Below are 17,041 nucleotides of genomic sequence, written 5' to 3'. Positions count from 1 at the left end.
ACCTCCCCAGGGTCTGTGTCACCCTCGGCAGGTTTGAACACTGGGGGAGGATGGGTGGGGACGGAAGCAGCGTCTCAGCTCCCAGATGTGGAATGACCGCATACCTCGGCATCCTTTGCCAACCTAACCAGCAGGAGCTGCAGCTCACAAGACGCTGGACTCCCAAAGGAGAGGGCAAGGGCACTGGGCGGGAGCCTGAGGGCCCTCCGAAGCTCTCCTTCCGCTTTGCCCTACAAGAGCCCGTTCATCAGAGTGGAGCAGAATTAGTGGGGACTCGTGAAGGCAGCTGGACAGGTGCACAGCCTACAATTCCCTTGGGAACCTTTTCTTCCCCTGTGCACTTTGGGGAGCCGGAGGGGGGGGTCTCCTGGGTCTCTGTCTCTGCTTCTCAGAAATGCCCTTGTGCCCTGCCTCCCCCAGGACCGGGCTGCCTGGGCAGCGGAGGGCGCCGACCTTTCAGCAGATCCACAAACTGGAAGTCGAAGGGGATGCTGTTCTTCCTGGCGAAGATGTAGACGGTGCGGCAGGACGCCGACAGCAGGTCCAGGTAGAGCTCCAGGACCATGCTGAGACTGTGCTGAGCCCCCTCCAGCCCAGGCCGGTGGGCCCTGAACCTGAGCTGTGTGCCGCCTGAACCCCGGGCCCTGTGCCCACCAGCCAGCCTGTGGCTTGCCCTCTCCAACCCAGGCCCAGGCCCCCGCGTTCTGGAACTTCTTGTTTCCCTTGGTGTTGTCATGAGGCCCGGAAACCGGGAATTCTCAGAGCAGCAAGGATTCTGAGGACACCAGGAGTAGAATAGGGACAGGCCCCTGGCCTGGAGTCAGGGGATGGGGGCGGCTGCAACCCTGTCCTTCCCTCCCTGGCGGCCTGTGGCCGTGTCTGCTTACACATGGGAATTCTCGGGGCCAGGCCTTCATTGTGGAACGCGACCAAAGAGGCTTTGCGGGGTCCAGAAGGAGGGTGGGGCGATGAGAACCCCTGGAAGATTCCAGAACAGAGAATGTGGAACATTCTCAGGTGAACCTAGCCTGAACCGTGGCTAGGAAAGGATTGGGAGAAAGAGAAACAGGGGCGTGGGGAGACGTCAGGGTGTTGGGGACAACACCACGGGGAGTCAAGGGGGGCCAGCCAGGCTGTGAGATGCAGAGGAGCCCAGAAACGGGGTTGGGACAGGCAGTGGCCGTGCACCTGGAACTCAGCACCCAGTGGTGAGGGAGGTAACTAGACACCCGCGGGGAGGCCTGAGTGCTGCTCACTCGTGCTGGGTGATCCTGGGAGATTCCTGTCTGCTTGGAAATGGGGAGGCCCCACGTGGGGCAGAGAGAGGCTGGAGACAAGTGTGGGGCACACAGCGTGTTTACTGTGGACGGCAGAGTGACGGATACGGGCTCACCCCTCTCAGCGGAGCCGTTCCTGCAGCCGCTGCACCAGCTTCTGGGCCAGCTGGGGGTCCAACTGGGCCTCTCGGTGGTCCCGAGGCTGGAGCACGAGCCTGTGGGCCTCCTGAACGAGCTCGGGGCCCAGGACAGCCTCCACGTGGGCCTGCCACACTGCCAGCCGGGGCCAGTCTTGGCAGAGGTCGCAGCCGACTGCAGTGGGCTGGGGAGACAGGGCAGCTGGGTGGGGTGCTCAGCCTGGTGCCCAGAGTTCCCCCCAGAGGGCGCTCAGGCAGCAGAACCTCACCTGCATCAGCTCCCTGAATGCCATCAGATCCGCCAGGGAGACTTGCTCAGTGGCCAGGAAGGGCCTGGCCGCCAGCACTTGCCGATCCAGGTGCTGCAGAGTGCGGGTCAGCTTCCCCAACAGCTCCTCCAGCTTTGTGGTGTCCACAGAAGCGGGGCAGGAGACACCCGGTGGGGAAGAGACGGGCAGCTTACCTCGGGGCCCCCCGGCCCCAGCCTCCTCAGCCTCCTCAGCCTCCTCTCCACCCCATCCGTTAGTGGTGCCCTCTGGGGCCCTGTGTTCAGAAGGATTCTGAGGTTTCATTCAGGCTCAAGGGAAAGAGTGCTGTGATCGACTAGCCATGTCTGGCGGGGGCAGTGGAGCGGAGGCGGGATCTGGGCCAACTGGCCCCTCCCAGCTCTGGGGGTCCTGGCTCCGGCCCAAGCCTGCATGACTGGCCCGGAGGCTCACCTCGCACAGGTCGACGTTGGTGGCGGGCAGCTGGATGGCGGCGTGCTGCCACGCCAGGTACTCGTCCACGCGGGCGCGGGCCTGCAGCTCGGGCGGGTACCAGTGTGCCGCCGTCTGGAACTCGCAGCTCAGGTATAAGAGGATGGCGACACTGCGGGCAGCGGTGTCAGAGATCTCCCCGCCCACCAGCACAGGGCGGCTGCATCTCCCACAGCAGGGTGATTTGACTGGCTTTCTATCCAGCTCGGCCTCGGGGCGGGGGGAGGGGTGGGTGGGCGGGGAGGACCTCCCCATTCCCACATCCCCCTCCAGGGGCCTCTTCCCCCCACCAAACTGCTCATTCCTCCATTTGCAAACTCCGCTTTGCCCGTGCCCAGGTTTCAACCTCCCTCAACCGCGGCTGCTGCTCCAGCCCGCCCTCGGCCTCCAGGCCCCCTCTCTGCCATTGGGGTGCTACTCAGGGGGAGGCAGAGCTGCCACGGACGCCCTGCCCAAGGGGTCTCCAGGTTCCCTTCCTGGGCCGGTTCTCTCCAGTGCCCCGGGTCTGGGGGAGGCTCAGAGGGTGCCCCTCTCTGAATCCCCCTTGGGTTCCTGGCACTTGGTGCCCAGTTTCCATCCTCGGGCAAGCCCTGGGAGGTGGCTACCTTGTTATCCCATTTACAGAGGAGAAACCTGGGGCACGAGGTCTGTGACCTGCCCGTGGGCAGAGAGGGAGGGCACAGGGAGCTGGGATTCAGAGCCCACTGCCACCTGCGGCTGCCCGGCCCCTGTGACTCTGAAAGGACACCTTGGGGGCATCTGGGGAGGGGCTCACCTCGAGCCTGGGTCTTCCCCAGCCGGCTGCAGGTCGTCCAGGCCTGGCTGGGTGACCCGTGCCCCTCCTCACTTGAAGCTCTGGCGTGAGCTCCAAGGCAGCCCCCTGGTCCAGCCCTCTGCTCTGTGAGCTGGGCGGGCTGGAAGAAGGAAGGGACCCCAGCAGTCTGGAAAGCTGTCCCCGCCAGCGGTGATCAGCTTTCTGCCTTCCTAGCTCCGCCTCCCCAGGCCTGGCTCTGAGCCTGGGCCATCCCCAAGTCACCATTACCTCTCGGCCAGCAGGAGGTCCCCATCCCTGAGCGGAGGCACCTTCCGCAGGGGGTTCACCTTCAGGAATTCAGGTTTCCGGTGCTCCGCTGCGGGGCGGAGAGGAGGGGAGGCTCAGCGCAGGGTCTGGCCCCCGGGCGCCCCCTGCATGGGGCCCGGCCTAGCTGCCCAGCTCACCCCGTGCCAGCTTTCTTCCTGGCGAAATGTAGATGGCCCGGCAGGGGGGCGAGTACAGGCCCAGAAAGAGCTCCAGCACTGTCGCCAGACCTCCAGCCCGCTCTCGCCTGCCCTCCACTCAGGCCTCCCGGGGTTGCTGGCCCCTCCAAAGTGGGGCCGAGCCCTGTGCCCCTTCCTGAAGCCCACTTCCTCCAGGACCTGCTGGGCGCCCTGCCAAGCCGCCCCCCATCCTGGCCTTTGGGGAGTGGAGGCGGGGTGGGCCGTGCCTCTGTTGGGGGTTGGTCACTGGTTTCCCAAAAGCAGGGTCCCCTGCCGGGCCCTCCTCCTCCTTCACAGGGTGTTGCAAGCCTGTGGACACTCCTCCCTCCCGCTCCCTCCCCCTGGCTGGGGCCAAACCCCCTCCCTCCTGGGCTGCACCCCCATCTCTGCTTCTGGGGCAGGGCACTTCCACAGTCTGCCAAGTGGAGGTGACAGGCGGGCTGGGAGGCCAGCCGGCGAGCACACACTTCAGGTCTTTGGGGCCTTTTGTGTCTTCCCTCCCACCGCGCCTGTGCCCCACACACACACACACACAGGCAGACACACTCACACACACATGTACTCACATAGACACACACACACTGAGACAGACACACACACACAGTCACACACATACTCACACAGTCACAGTCACATACTCATACACGGTCACACAGACACACACACAGAGTCACACAGTCACACACACTCACAGTCACACAGTCACACACACACAGTCATACACAAACTCACACAGTCACACACTCACAGACTACACGCCTCCCAGCCCAGGCCTCTCCTCTCTCCACTCTGAGTAACCGTAAAGCCCTGTCAGCTGCCCTCGTCCAGTGCCCCCCACCCCCTAGCTGTGGCACCGCCACCCCCTGGGGCTCAGGAAGGGCCCCAGGGAGTCTGTCCTCTTCCCAGCCCGACCCTCCATCACCAAGTGCTGTCACTCTGCGTCCTGCGCCACTTACCCCCCACCCCGCCTCTGGTGGCCTGGCCAACCTCACCGGCTCCCCGACCAGCCCCCTGCCTGCATTCCTGGCACTTGGTCCTGGTCCACACAGCACAGGACCAGAGGGGATCTTTTTCTTTTCTTCTTTAACGGTACAAACAGCCTTTACTGGTTGCAACAGTGAGTGGAAGAGAGGAGGGGCTCCGACAGCTCCTGCAGCGGCTCCAAAAGCCACAAGGGATTTCCCAAGTACGAATCTGACCCCCTGCTCCCCTGCCCAACACCCTCCCACAGCCCTCAGCCCCCCGACCCCTGCACCCCCACACCCCCTCAGCCACTGTGGTCACACTCGCTGGCCCTGTCCGTTCGCCTCTCTGCCTGCCTGGGCTTCCCTCTTGAAGTGCCCTGTGTACCTCTCTTGTGTCAGGACCCAGGTCTGCGGATGCGGGCGCTGGATTGGGGGCCTCCATGGACGGGGAGGACAGCCAGGACCTGGCCTCCACATTGGCCGAGCTGGTTGGGCAGGTCATGAAGCAGGTAGCAGACCATCCTGGGGCCAAGGAGGTTAGAGCCACTCTCACGTCTGGCCTCCCTGACCCATGCAAGGGGACTGTAATGCCTTCTCCCCTCTTTTCACTGGAACTGAAGTTTTAGTGGACAGGACTTTTGGAGACATGCCACCCACACACACACATACTCACAGGCCATGTGGCTTGAGTAAGGCTGCCCCCACCCTTGGTTCCAGGGACAGGACATGGCCCAACCCAGCCTGTGAAGACCCTGCACTCCTTGGCCACTCTGACTGGGTCAGGCAGGGCCACCGCGAGTGAGTCCTGGGATTGAGGCAGCCTCACTGGGGAGGCCTTTCCAAGGAGAGGCCCTGGGAGCCACCAGGCTGCAGAGGGAGCGCAGACCCTTCCCCAGTGGAGAGGGAGGGCCAGTGCTGGGCGGCCCCAGGAGCCAGGCTATGCAGAGCCAGCCGTCCTGGAGCCCAGGCAGATGGGGAGTGGAGCCAGGCAGGCCTGGCAGAGCCAGCTACCGCCCAGCAAGCCTGTGGTGGGAAGCTGGGCCCAGGCCTGGCACGCCTACAGCTGTCAGGGAGCCCTTGGCCCGCTGCCCTGAGCCCCGCAACCCGGTCCCACGTAGGAAGTGCCCATCCAGGGTTGGCATCTTGGATCCAGGGCCACAGCCTGCGGTGAAGGGGGCTAGTGAGGGAGGGGAGGGACAGACAGAGAGAGACGGGGAAGCAAGATGAGGAGACAGAGACAGGGAGGAGGGCAGCGAGGCTCCTTCATTCACTCACTCATTCATCCCTTCATTCCTTTGTTCAACAGAGGGTGAGACGCAGAGACAGACAAAAAACAACGGAGGGAGAAGGACAAGGACAGGGGACCAGGGAGTTGTCTTATTACGTCTCCTCGCCCTCTAAGCAGGACCTGTGGATGGACTCGTCGGGGTGCCGGGAGGGTTCTGATGACCGCCTGCCCCAGGACGCTCGGGATGGGGCCAGGGCCTCCTGGCACAGCCCTGCACCCACGAAAGCCTCTACTCGCTCACGCCGTGCGGCCAGCCACGGCCACCTCTTCCAACGCATCACAGCCAAGAGCCACGTGCTGTGGGGTCATGGACGGGCCAGCGCTGCGGCCTTGATTCTGGGGACACCGGTGCAGGAGGCAGGGACAGCCACATCACTGAGCCCCCCAAGGCCTGGGGCAGGGTGGCGGCCATGGGATCCCGTTGCCCCTTCCAGGGGCAGTCAAGAGGCGAGCGGGGGTGGGGGGGTCTCCGTCTGTCAAACAGAGGTGGCCCCCCTGGCACCCCCGCACAGGGTCAGCGGAGGGAGGCTGCCTGGCTGTTCCAAGGCCACACCTGCAGCAGCACCAGCCGCTTCAGCCAGCATCACCTGGGGCTGGAGAGGAAAGCCCCGCCCCCCAGGAAATTGTCTGTTCCTGTTCCTGCCCACTTCTCCTTGCGCACCTGTGTGCAGATGAGCAGAGGCAGCGCCTGTCACGTGGGCGGAGGGTGGGCTCAGTCTTTGGCCCCCATCCCCCTCCCCAGCACCTTGGCCCTGCCCACACCTCGTCGTGCCCTCTTTCCTCGTCACCCTTCTCACCTCGGTCCGCACGGGCATGCCCAAGGTGCCCCGGACGTAGTCGTCCTGACCACTCGGGCACTCATTCGCACGGGCGTGGGCCTGTGGGTGGGACAGCGCCGGTGGGCCACTCTCTGGTATTTGCGGCTCAGGGTGGACATGGTGGGGGCTGTGGCCTTGAGGACCCTGGTACCCAGTCACTGCCACCTCTCTCAGAAGCCGGCAGGCCTCTGCCAGCAGAGGTCTCTACCACTGATCGATTCCTCTCCTCCACCCAGCTCTCCCCACCCCTCTCCGGCACCCAGTGGTCAGGCCGTGTCCCCACGGCCGGTCACATGCCTGGGCAATAGTTCCCGGGAACTGACGCCCCCTCCTCAGCATGCCTCAAAAGCCTGTGCTCATCTTGCTGTGATGGCCTTCCCGGTGTCACCACTGTGTTCACCTCCCAGCGTCGTCTTTGCCACACCTGGCTGCTGGAGGGTCCCAAGCACACTGGGTCCTCATGGTTCTGGCGTTAGCTCGGGCCCTTCCCTCTGCCAAGAGCAGCAGTTCAGGATTCAAGGTCACTTCCAGCGGGTCTTTTCTGCCCCTCCTCCTGCCAGGTGACCTAGGGATCCCCACGTCCCCCTTGTGTTGGTGCACAGCATGGCTAGTTCAGCTGTGGTCATCCTCCAGGACTTTCCTGTCCCCTACACTGTCCTAAGAGTGACTGGTTAACTTGATGGATGGTTTACTTCTTTTATACTTTATTGGAGCATAATAAACCTGTCCAATTGTGAACAACAAGAAAGCAACCGGTGTGGATCAAGAAGGCACAGGCTGCGGCTACCTGTCCCCAACCTCCCAGGGGATGATGGAAAAGGCCCAGGAGAGCAAGGAGTACAGGACCCTCTGAAAGAGGGGCAGCCAGGACACGGCCTGAGAGGGAAGACCCACCAGGCGCCCCAGGGCGGGACAGCTGCAGCGCAGCGCCTTGCGGGGTGCTCCCTGGAACAGCCCAGGATGGGCACAGCGGGGCCCCGAGGCCCCAGGAGAGGTGGGCTCAGAGCGTGCTGTTAAGGAGCCCATTCATTGGTCGGCGGTGACATCTACTGTCGCATCCAAGAACCTTGCCCACGTCAGCCCGGTGGCCTCCTGTGGGGAGCCTGGGAGACAAGTGGAACTGGGAGAAACTTGGAAGAGTGGTGTCCTTTGCCCTGTGCTGTTTCTGTTGCTTACACGTAGTTTCCCAAATGCTGTGTGTGTGGGCACAGGGTTGGCTGTGAGGAGCCCTTGCTTATAAATCCGAGGGTAGACTTGTGATGACTTCAGGTTGTTCCCTCCGGAGAACTGGCGGAGCCGCTAGCGAGGAATAACAAGGGGTCACATTCGAGGAAAAGAGAGCAGGTGGGGGGCTTCGGTGGGCAAGGGTTCAAGGGCTTTCTGAGAGACGAGGAGCTGGGGCAGGGATGGGAGGAGCCCCAGGCTCCAGGCCCACAGGCCAGGGGTGCGGGCTATGAAACAGGGGTGCAAACGGTGAGGTGACAGGGCGATAGCCTAGCCCAGCCCCCCAGGGCTCCAACCCCAGGGAAGCCAGCGACAGCTGGGGCTGGGGGAGATCAGGGCGTTCCCTGCTGAAGGGACACAGGCCTCAATTAGGACCTCGGGTTCAAAGATGCTTGTCCATCTGTATCCCAAACACCTTCCTCAGGCAAGTGTGAGGGCCCTTCACAAATGACAGGAAAGGTCACAGGAGAGGAAGCGCAAAGGGCTCCTAAACTCTTGAAAAGTACCCAGATTGACTCCTAAAAATGTAAATCCCCAGCGTGTGGACAGATTTTTGGGACCCGTCCCCCTGGTCTAACAGGCGAATCTAGCAAGCAAACTGCAGAGGCTTTAAGTCAGTACAGGAACATCCAGGCTGTCCTGAGAAGCAGCCGTGCAGGCCATCCTCAGCCTGTGTCCAACAACTGTGCAGCCCCCACCTCGCGACAGAAGTCGCCAGCTGGACAGATCCACAGCAGGAAGAGATGAAGGGGTACCTCGCTCTCACATTCCCAGCTGCATTTCTTAGAGACTAAGGGAATAACTAATGACTTTGGTCCTTGCCTCCTCCAGACATAGATAATGTCAGCATCTCTGAACTTGTTTGATGTGTAAGCAAGGAACTCTTGTTTATGTTCCCTTCAATGTAAGATCTAGACAAAAGGCCAGATGTACACTATCCCTTTTTTTCTTTTTACATATATGAACTCTAATTGTAAGTTTTTTCTCTTTTCCTCTTCCCTGCACGTGCACTGTTTGTGAAAGAGAGAGAAGCTGCACTTACGCTCCCCACCCCTCAGAGCAGCTCCATCAGAGCATCTGTTGAACTGTTTTCTCGGGGTTCAAAGTCCCTGCGCTGATGGTTGAATAAACTCCTTCACTAATATCACCCAGACTCTTTAGTTCAGTCGATAAATTGGCGACCACGAAGGGACCCGGAGAGACAGCCTGAGACTGCCTGAAGCAGTGAGAGGACCCGGCACTGTGGGACCAGCAGGGCCCTTTGTGCCCAACTGGCTCCCCAGAGCTCCAGCCGCAGCGCGGCAAGTCTTTCCTGGGTCTGGGATCTCCCGATTAGTGGTTGCAGGTCCCCCAGTTTATTCAATAATCGTCTATAATTGTCCAAGTGGAACAGGGTGTCTGTCCTCTGTGCTTGTAGAGAAGGGAATTCCAATCTTGATGCTCGGGTTTTCTGGGCTTTAGACCCAAGGGAAATAAGAGAGAGGATAGATGGTGGCTAATGTCAGAGTTTTCCCCTGTTGGCTCTCTTGATGATCAGAAACTGGTTCAGCTTGGGAAAATCAAAACTATTCATCAATGAGGGCCAGCTTCGGCTGACTCCAAAGAATATTCCTGGCATGAGGGTTAGTTTCAGCTGACTCCAAAGAAAAGGGCCATTTGCTCCCTCTGCTGGCATTGCCAGTGTCTCTTGACCGGGGGCCAAGTGGAGGTGATTGAGATCAATTCTCAAGCCACGTAGCAGTCCCATAGGGAACGCCAAACCACGTAATTAAATAATTTGGCTCATCGGGGGACGCGGTATCAGGTTGATTACCAGCGCTCCGCACCCCTACGATTGTGTTAAACAATCGACAGGAGAAACTGAGGTACGTAAGAGGGTGGAACCGACTCATCAGTGACACTTGGAGGAGCTACACCCATAAACAGCACACTTCCGATCCACCACACTAAATCACTGGTTTGACTTGCTGAGCCAGAATGGGAAACAAAGCATCAAAACCTGGTAACTGTGGGACGTCTGACAGTCGGCCACCAGCTAGTACTCAGGCCAACTTTACCTTCAAAACTTACGGAGCGCAAACTTGCAAATGGCTCCCTAAGTCGGAGGATATTACTAAAGGAGATCTCACTTTCCAATGGCCATTCTGGGGAACTTTTGTTTCAGCTAAGTGTGCCTGAAGGGTCACCCTTACAAGAGAGGATTCAAGACCTCTCAGAAACAATAGAATGCATTCTTTGATTGACATGCAGAAGCTTCTAAAAGACAAAATGACTTCAAAAACCACTCTGAAAAGGATCCTTACAAAAAAAGGAGAAAAGAATCTTTAATAAAAATTTTTAGCCATCTGAGCAAAAAAACTTAACTTAGTTCATCTGCCAGAAAAACAATTTGGATGCAACTATTCTTTTGAGTTTTGTATCTGTACCTTTGTCATGGCTAAGATTTTAAAGATCTCTGTTTCTGTCTGTCCGTGTGTTTATGTATATAATTCTCTCTGTGTATATTTGTCTGCCTCCCAATGGTATAACTTCTGAAGGAGCTCTATTTAATGGGCTTGAAGTGGGCACTTACATAGATTATTTCTAAATGTAATAAAAATTAACCCCAAAAGTCTTTCAAGTTAACGTGCTATAAAATGATCTTTGGTCAATAAAAGCTTGTTTAGGTTTGTTGGTTTGATTAAAGTAAACGTGTTTTCAGAGTTATCAACATTGGATATGGTACAAACATGTTATCTCTGTTACAAAATTTGTCAGCAAAAAAAAAATAATAACTTAGAATAATAGCTGATTTTGTCTGATGTCTCATGAGAGTTTGTAGGCAATCTAAATACAACTATTGGGAACACGTAAACTGAGTAGATGCAGAAAGGGTAAAGTTTTGGGGGTAAACTTTTTAATAATAATTATTTGTTATGGTGTGTGTACTTAAAATACCTTCAAAACCTTTTGGTGACTTAAAATCTTAGAGTTTTGCTGAATTAAGTTAAAGGATAAAAGTTTATTTAGTATCTAGGTCATTTCCACATAAGATAAAATATTATAAATCGATTATTAAGCCTAGATTTGTCTGCCTTTGGTTTCTTATCTTAGAGAAACTGAAAGATGCTTGAGTTTATTGATAAACATGTTTTGTGCATGCTGAAAAATTTTCTATGAGAAAGCACCTATTTCTAGAAAGCCTGTATACAAGGAAAGTAAAATGTATGTTTTCAGTAAAGAAGGTATAAAGAATAGAGGTATTTTTGTTTTGTTAAGAAAGATAAATTTGTCCTAAAGTACTAGGGAAGAAAAAAAGGAAAGAAGGCACGGGGCAAACTCTGAACGTGAAAAGCAAGTGACAGAGGTTTATGGACGTAAAGCTCTGAGGAAAGAGTTTTGTGCACGGTGATGTTGGCTAAGATTAAAATAAATTTAATTACGTGAATAAGTTTCACTATCAAAAGTAAGCTGGTACAAAATTAGAATTTGGCTTTCTCTCTCTTAAACGGATAATCTTCCTGAACTTTAGGCTGCTCTTGATAAAAAGATTATAAAAGGTTTTCTTTACCTTTGGGTAAGTCTACCTCAAAGACAGAAAATCAATGTTTTGTTAAAATAATTTCCTATGTTCAAAAAGACTGAGGTCTCTCTATTAAGGTTACCTTTGGCCTGTGACATCTTCTGTTGTCACCTTGATTGAATGGATAACTAAGCCTTGTTTCCTATTTGACCAAATGCTTGAAAACCTTTTGATATTTTTGACAAACTTCCCCCAATTTTAACGTCTTTCTTTTGACTTAAAAAGGAAATTTGAAAATTTCTGATCGACCTTAGGACTTCTCAAAGAATTTGTTTTCTCTTCCTATAAAGAGGGAAATATTAAACTAATTAGACTCATTTGGTGTGTTAAATTACATAGGAAGCACTGTCCAATAAGAGATGATAAACCTTCTTATGTTATATTGCATAAGTAAATGTCACTGATATAAGTGTTTTAAAAGTTGTATAACATTCCTCAAATTCTGATCTGTCCTAGTTATCAGTCATAATTCTAGTCATTATCTTACAATGTTATATGTCACAAAAATGTCCATGTTTCCTTGTCAATTACAGTATAATTTTAAGTCTTTTGTTATCTATGGATAATTATTGTTTTACCCTGATGCTTTTGCAGGTATGTTTCATTTTCAGAGAGGTTCCTGGAAAGGACTCTGACACTTACTCTAAAATATAGGTTTCTGATAAACTGTCAGATCATAATGCTAAACTAAATTTAAAAAATTACAGAACCAAAATGGAAAACCTGATGGATTCCTAAACTGTTAACAAAAAACAATTGAGGGGATTTTTTTTTTAACTGACTAGATACTGCAGGAAGTAGGTGCCTAACTTTTCACTCATTGCTCAACCTTTTGTATATATATGACTTAAGTCTGACCAGTCTGGACATCAGAAGGAGAAAAAGCCATAAACACCTTAAAGTCCATCTTGGCGCAGGCACCAACTTTAGGTCACCGTAATTTCAACTTGCCATTTTCTCTCTTTCTACACGAAGACAAAGGAAATGCCTTAGGTGTATTAACTCAAGAACACGATGATCACCGTCGACCTATAAGATATTATAGGCAGCAATTAGACTTGGTAGCAAAAGGACTTCCACTGTGTATGAGGGCTATTTCAGCAACAGCTCTCTTGTGCGAGGCTACTAAAGAAATGGTGATGGGGTCTCCTTTAACTGTCTGTGCTCCTCATTCAGTTAAATTCTCATCACACTCAACATGATTCTGCGAGTCGATTAACTTTGTATGAAATTGTTTTGTTTTCTCCTAATATAACTCTGCTTAGGCGTAACAGGCTAAATCCTGCCACCTTGCTCCCAGATGATGCCGAATCAATGAAATCGGATCAAGACTACATAAAATTAACTGACCAGCTTTTGACTCTTGGGATGATTTACATGAAAGTCCTCTAACTAATGCTGACCTCCTATTATGCCCAGATGGCTCATACTTGCGAGGACCTACTGGGAAACACCAAGGTGGATGTGCTGTGGGTCCTCCAGTCTCCATTCTTGAGAGGGCTCCCTTGCCTCACGCTCACGCAGCACAACAAGCTAGACTTGTTGCACCGGCCAGAGTCTGTCGTTTGGCTAAAGGAAACTGCAAGTATTTTTACTGACAATAGATGTACATTTGAAATAGCCCATGATTTTGGGATGCTCTAAAAACAGGTTTTTTAATGCTCTACTGAGCAACATATTAAAAACGAGAAATAAACGGCTGCTTTGCTAAAAGCCACTTAACTCCCTAAGGAATTGACAGTATTAAAAGTACAAGGTCACTCCAAGGCGGACACTTCAGAAACAAACAAACAAACAAAACACAAGTTAACAGATCAGGCAGCTAAGCAAGCTGCCTTACGGATGGTGATTCCACAAACTCTGACATGTACCTCGTCCTCTCTAACTTAACTGAGGCTCAGTTTGATTTTCAGAAAACTGCCACAGAAAAAGAAAAAGAATTTAGATCCAAAAACAGGGGCTTCTGATTCTTGCAGGGACCTGTGGATTGGACCTAATCAACACCCAATGCTTCCTTTGGAAGCTCCATTTCTACAGTATATTCATGATCTGACTCATTGGGCCCCAGAGTACTTTTGGAAATGCTTTTTTACTATAGCACGGAAAATATACTCTCAATGTTTAGTCTGCCCTAAAGACAACCCAGAGAGGCCCCTGTAGTGTTCCAAGGGAGTTTTCCCTTTGCCAGTGAGGCCGTTTGAAATTTGGCAGATGGATTTTATCCAGTTGCCTCCCTCTCAAGGTTGCCAGTATGTACTTGTTATGATTGGCATGTTCTCTCACTGTGCTGGAGCAGTTCCTGCCGAAGGGCTACCGCTCAATCAATAAGTAAACAATTGCCGGAACATATCATTCCAGTACGAGGAGTCCAGTAGAAGTACACAGTGACCTGGGACTCTTGTCGCCAGACAAATTATGAAGGAAATTCGTAAAATCTGGCCCATTATGCAGCATCTTCACTGCAGTTACCACTCCCAATTGTCAGGCCTAATGAAATGAACAAATGGCATAATTAAGACCCAATTGGCTCAACTCACAGATGCATTTTCTTTGCCTCGGCCTAAAGCCCTTCCACCGGTATTGTTAACCCAAGATCAACACCCTTTGGCAAGCATCCATTGTCTCCACCTGAGATTATTACTGGGAGACCTACGCCTCTAGAGGAAGGATTATATGAATCTTCATTACTAAAAGGTGACATACTTTACCATTGTAAAATGGTATGTATGTACATACATACATACCATTGTAAAATCCTAACTAAACTGTTAAAAGAACACTCGAAATTGGTTGCCGATGCACGTGATGCAAACTTACCTACGGAGGAAGATATACAGACTCATGATTTACAGCCTGGTGACTATGTTTATCGGGAAGTCACCATTTAACAAAGCTCCTTACAGCCTAAGTGGAAAAGGCCTTGTCAAAGGACCATACCATCAAAATGGTAACCTTTTCCCAAGACTGATAGTTAGTAGCTAACAATTGGGGCAGCTTGGCAAGACAAATGTTGTGACAAGAGGAGGTGAGCCCAGTAAGAAACAAAAATAATGGCTATGGTCCCTTAATTAGTGGACTCGTCCAGACTCATTGGAGCCCTCAGGACAGGATTCATCAAATTGAATATGCAGTGGAAGCTGCCAGACAAGGTTCAGCCACAGTTGGTCTGGAACTGAAAACCCATGCAGTGTCGAGTGCATTGAGGAGAGCCCAGCAGAGCTTGCAACTCATCAGAGATACATTCTCCATGCTGACAACTGTAGTGGTGTCTCACTTGGAGGACCCACTGCTGATGCCAGACTGTTGTGTAATTTCATGCACCTGGATAATTTTATGCACTTGGATTCCAGATTTGTATTTGACAGACCTCTCCCTGTGTCTAATCTTGTGTCTCTAACGGGAAGCAAGACCCAGATACCACTGCAAGAGTGTGGCTGCACACCATATGGTGTCAGGCTGCTGATTGCTGGTTATGATGATACAGGCCGTCACATTTTCCAAACCTGTCCACCTGCTAACGATTTTGAGGGCAGAGCGATGTCACTTGGAGCCCATTCTCAAAAAGCTCCCACTGATTTGGAGAGACATATGTCTGAGTTTATGGAATACAATTTGAATGAACTGGTTAAGCATGATGTGTGTGCATTAGGCGACACACTTCCTGCAGAACACAGCCTAAGCACAAAGAATATTTCCATTGGAATTGTCGGTAAAGACTGGAGGTTACAATTTATGATGATGATGTGCTTCCGTTTCAGGAAGCTCTTGAAGAAAGACCACAGAGAAAGGAATAGCCTGACCAACCTGCTGATGAACCTGCAGGAAAGGCTGATGAACCAATGGAACTGTCGGGGGAAGAGGGAGAATCTCCCTCTGCCCTTTTCCTTAAGGTTCTTATGGCTGGCCAAATAATCAACAAGACAGGTTAGCAGGAGAAAATAATACCAAGTTTAATAACATGTATACATGGGAGAAAGCAGGGACACTGCGTTTCTCAACACAATAGCAGAAATTCTCGTCTTAAATACCATGTTCAGCCAATGACAAAGGAGGATTTTGGGGGTGGGGGGAGTCAGTTACAGGAGATTACCACTAAAGCACAGTAAACAAGAGTAAGGTTATTATGCAGCTTTAAGGCCTCAACTTCCACATTGATAAGCCTCTAGAAATGAGGCCATCCCCCTCTCTTCTCAAAACAGAGAGGGAGATACCTTTACAAATGGAGATTTCCCTTATAAATGTAAATGATTGTCTGGCAACTCCTCGCAGGGTCATCCAGAGAATGTGGCCAGAGAGACAGAACTTCTGATAAGAGGGGCTTGTTGGTGCCTTTCCTATTGTAACATTTACCCTACATTATCTTTACAGCCATCATGATAGATCTGTTCCAGGAAGGAGCCACCATGTCAAATTCTTTAGGCAGTTAGTGGGGGAGGTCAAATGTCCCTGGAGAAAACAACCAAGGTAAAGAGATAGAGTTCAGGGTGGCCAAATCTTGATCTCCCACAGAACATTAAGTGATAAACCAGTCTACGCATGTAGCCTCAAGTAGGCAAGAATGTGGAACACATACTGATGACAAGAGTCTATACTTTGAACCAAAAGATACAGAGTGGTGGAATGGTATGTTTCAGGAATCAGTCCAGATGTTAGTTTTTCCAAGCAACTACCGAACGGATATAATGGGGTGCATTTTTCTTTGAAAGAGTCTATAGAATCGTTTTCTAGAAAGTATAGGTGCAATATTATGATTTATAAGAATAAATCATATATATTTGGTTTTCATCCACAGTTCATGTATGACAGCTCCCAAAACCAGTGGAATTTCCTGAGTGTTGAGAGTGATGAAGATGTCTTTTGTTGTGCTAATGAAGTGACTAAGGATGGGGGCTGGTAGCCAATGGAGTCAAGCCAGTGATTAGAGGGTGGGAACTCTCAGTCCTCCCCCCCCATCTCCAGAGAGGCATGAGGAGCTGGAGGTTGAATCAATCACCAATGGCTAATGATTTTAATCAATCATGCCTCTATAATGAAGCCTCCATAAAAACCCTAAAGGATGGGGTTCAGAGAGCTTCTGGGTTGGAGATCTGGGGGAGACTGGCACACAATGGGAGGGCATGAAAGCTCCGAGCCCATTCCTCATACTGAGAATAAGCAAGGGCTCGATCTGCTCACCAGCAGACACAAGCCAATCTGTCAAGGGGCAAGGCGGTGCAGAGAGAAAACTTTATTAAGCGATGAGCTAGCTGATAGGAAGATGGCGGACTATCGTCCTAAATACACCATCTTAAAGGGGAATGGAAGGGAAATGGGGTGGGGGAGGGGGCTCAGGAGGGTCAGATGTTGGATGAGCACAGACCTTGGGGCGTCTCTCAGTAGACAAAAGTTTTGGATCTGCTGAATGCGACATTCCTGAGGAATCTAAGAAAACTTTAGTTAGGGCTGGCCCCCTGGTCTAGCGGTTAAGTTCGGTGTGTTCCACTTCGGTGGGTCGGGTTTGGCTCCCGGGTGTAGACCTACACCACTCATCGGCGGCCATGCTGTGGTGACCCACATACAAAACAGAGGAAGATTGGCACGGATGTTAGCTCAGGTCGAATCTTCCTCAGCAACAACAAAAAAGAAAACTTTAGTTATTTCCTTATCGGGGAGAGAAGGAACAGTTTGCGCAGAGGACTTAAATCTTCTGCTAACAAGTCATTCTCTCTACTGGTTACTGATTAGTTTGCCTGTTTCCAGTTCTAAGTGTTCCCTC

At 52.2% G+C, this 17,041-nt stretch overlaps 1 protein-coding gene and 1 pseudogene across 1 annotated transcript; one reads left to right on the top strand and one right to left on the bottom strand.

The window, feature by feature from the left end:
- Positions 1-859: 859 nt before the first annotated feature.
- LOC131398425 (glutathione S-transferase theta-1-like) lies at positions 860-2,451 on the bottom strand. Its single transcript, XM_058531927.1, has 3 exons — positions 2,134-2,451; positions 1,684-1,815; positions 860-1,599 (listed from the first exon to the last, which is right to left on the bottom strand). The coding sequence occupies exons 1-3, from the start codon at positions 2,425-2,427 to the stop codon at positions 1,399-1,401; spliced, it is 627 nt and encodes a 208-aa protein (XP_058387910.1). The 5' UTR covers positions 2,428-2,451; the 3' UTR covers positions 860-1,398.
- Positions 2,452-4,772: 2,321 nt separating this feature from the next.
- LOC131398616 (proteasome subunit alpha type-1-like) lies at positions 4,773-16,255 on the top strand (annotated as a pseudogene).
- The last annotated feature ends 786 nt before the right edge of the window (positions 16,256-17,041 follow it).

Source organism: Diceros bicornis, chromosome 35 (genome assembly GCF_020826845.1).
Source record: "Diceros bicornis minor isolate mBicDic1 chromosome 35, mDicBic1.mat.cur, whole genome shotgun sequence".
Classification (NCBI taxonomy): domain Eukaryota; kingdom Metazoa; phylum Chordata; class Mammalia; order Perissodactyla; family Rhinocerotidae; genus Diceros; species Diceros bicornis.
This window is presented reverse-complemented; position numbering and strand designations above follow the sequence as displayed.

What these genes read in the sequence shown, in the direction of transcription:
- LOC131398425 (XM_058531927.1), bottom strand. Translation starts at nt 2,427, where the DNA reads ATGGGGAGGTCCTCCCCGCCCACCCACCCCTCCCCCCGCCCCGAGGCC. An exon ending in CCAACGTCGACCTGTGCGAG is followed by an intron (nt 1,816 to 2,133) that starts GTGAGCCTCCGG and finishes GACACCACAAAG; the next exon opens with CTGGAGGAGCTGTTGGGGAA. An exon ending in CATTCAGGGAGCTGATGCAG is followed by an intron (nt 1,600 to 1,683) that starts GTGAGGTTCTGC and finishes CTGTCTCCCCAG; the next exon opens with CCCACTGCAGTCGGCTGCGA.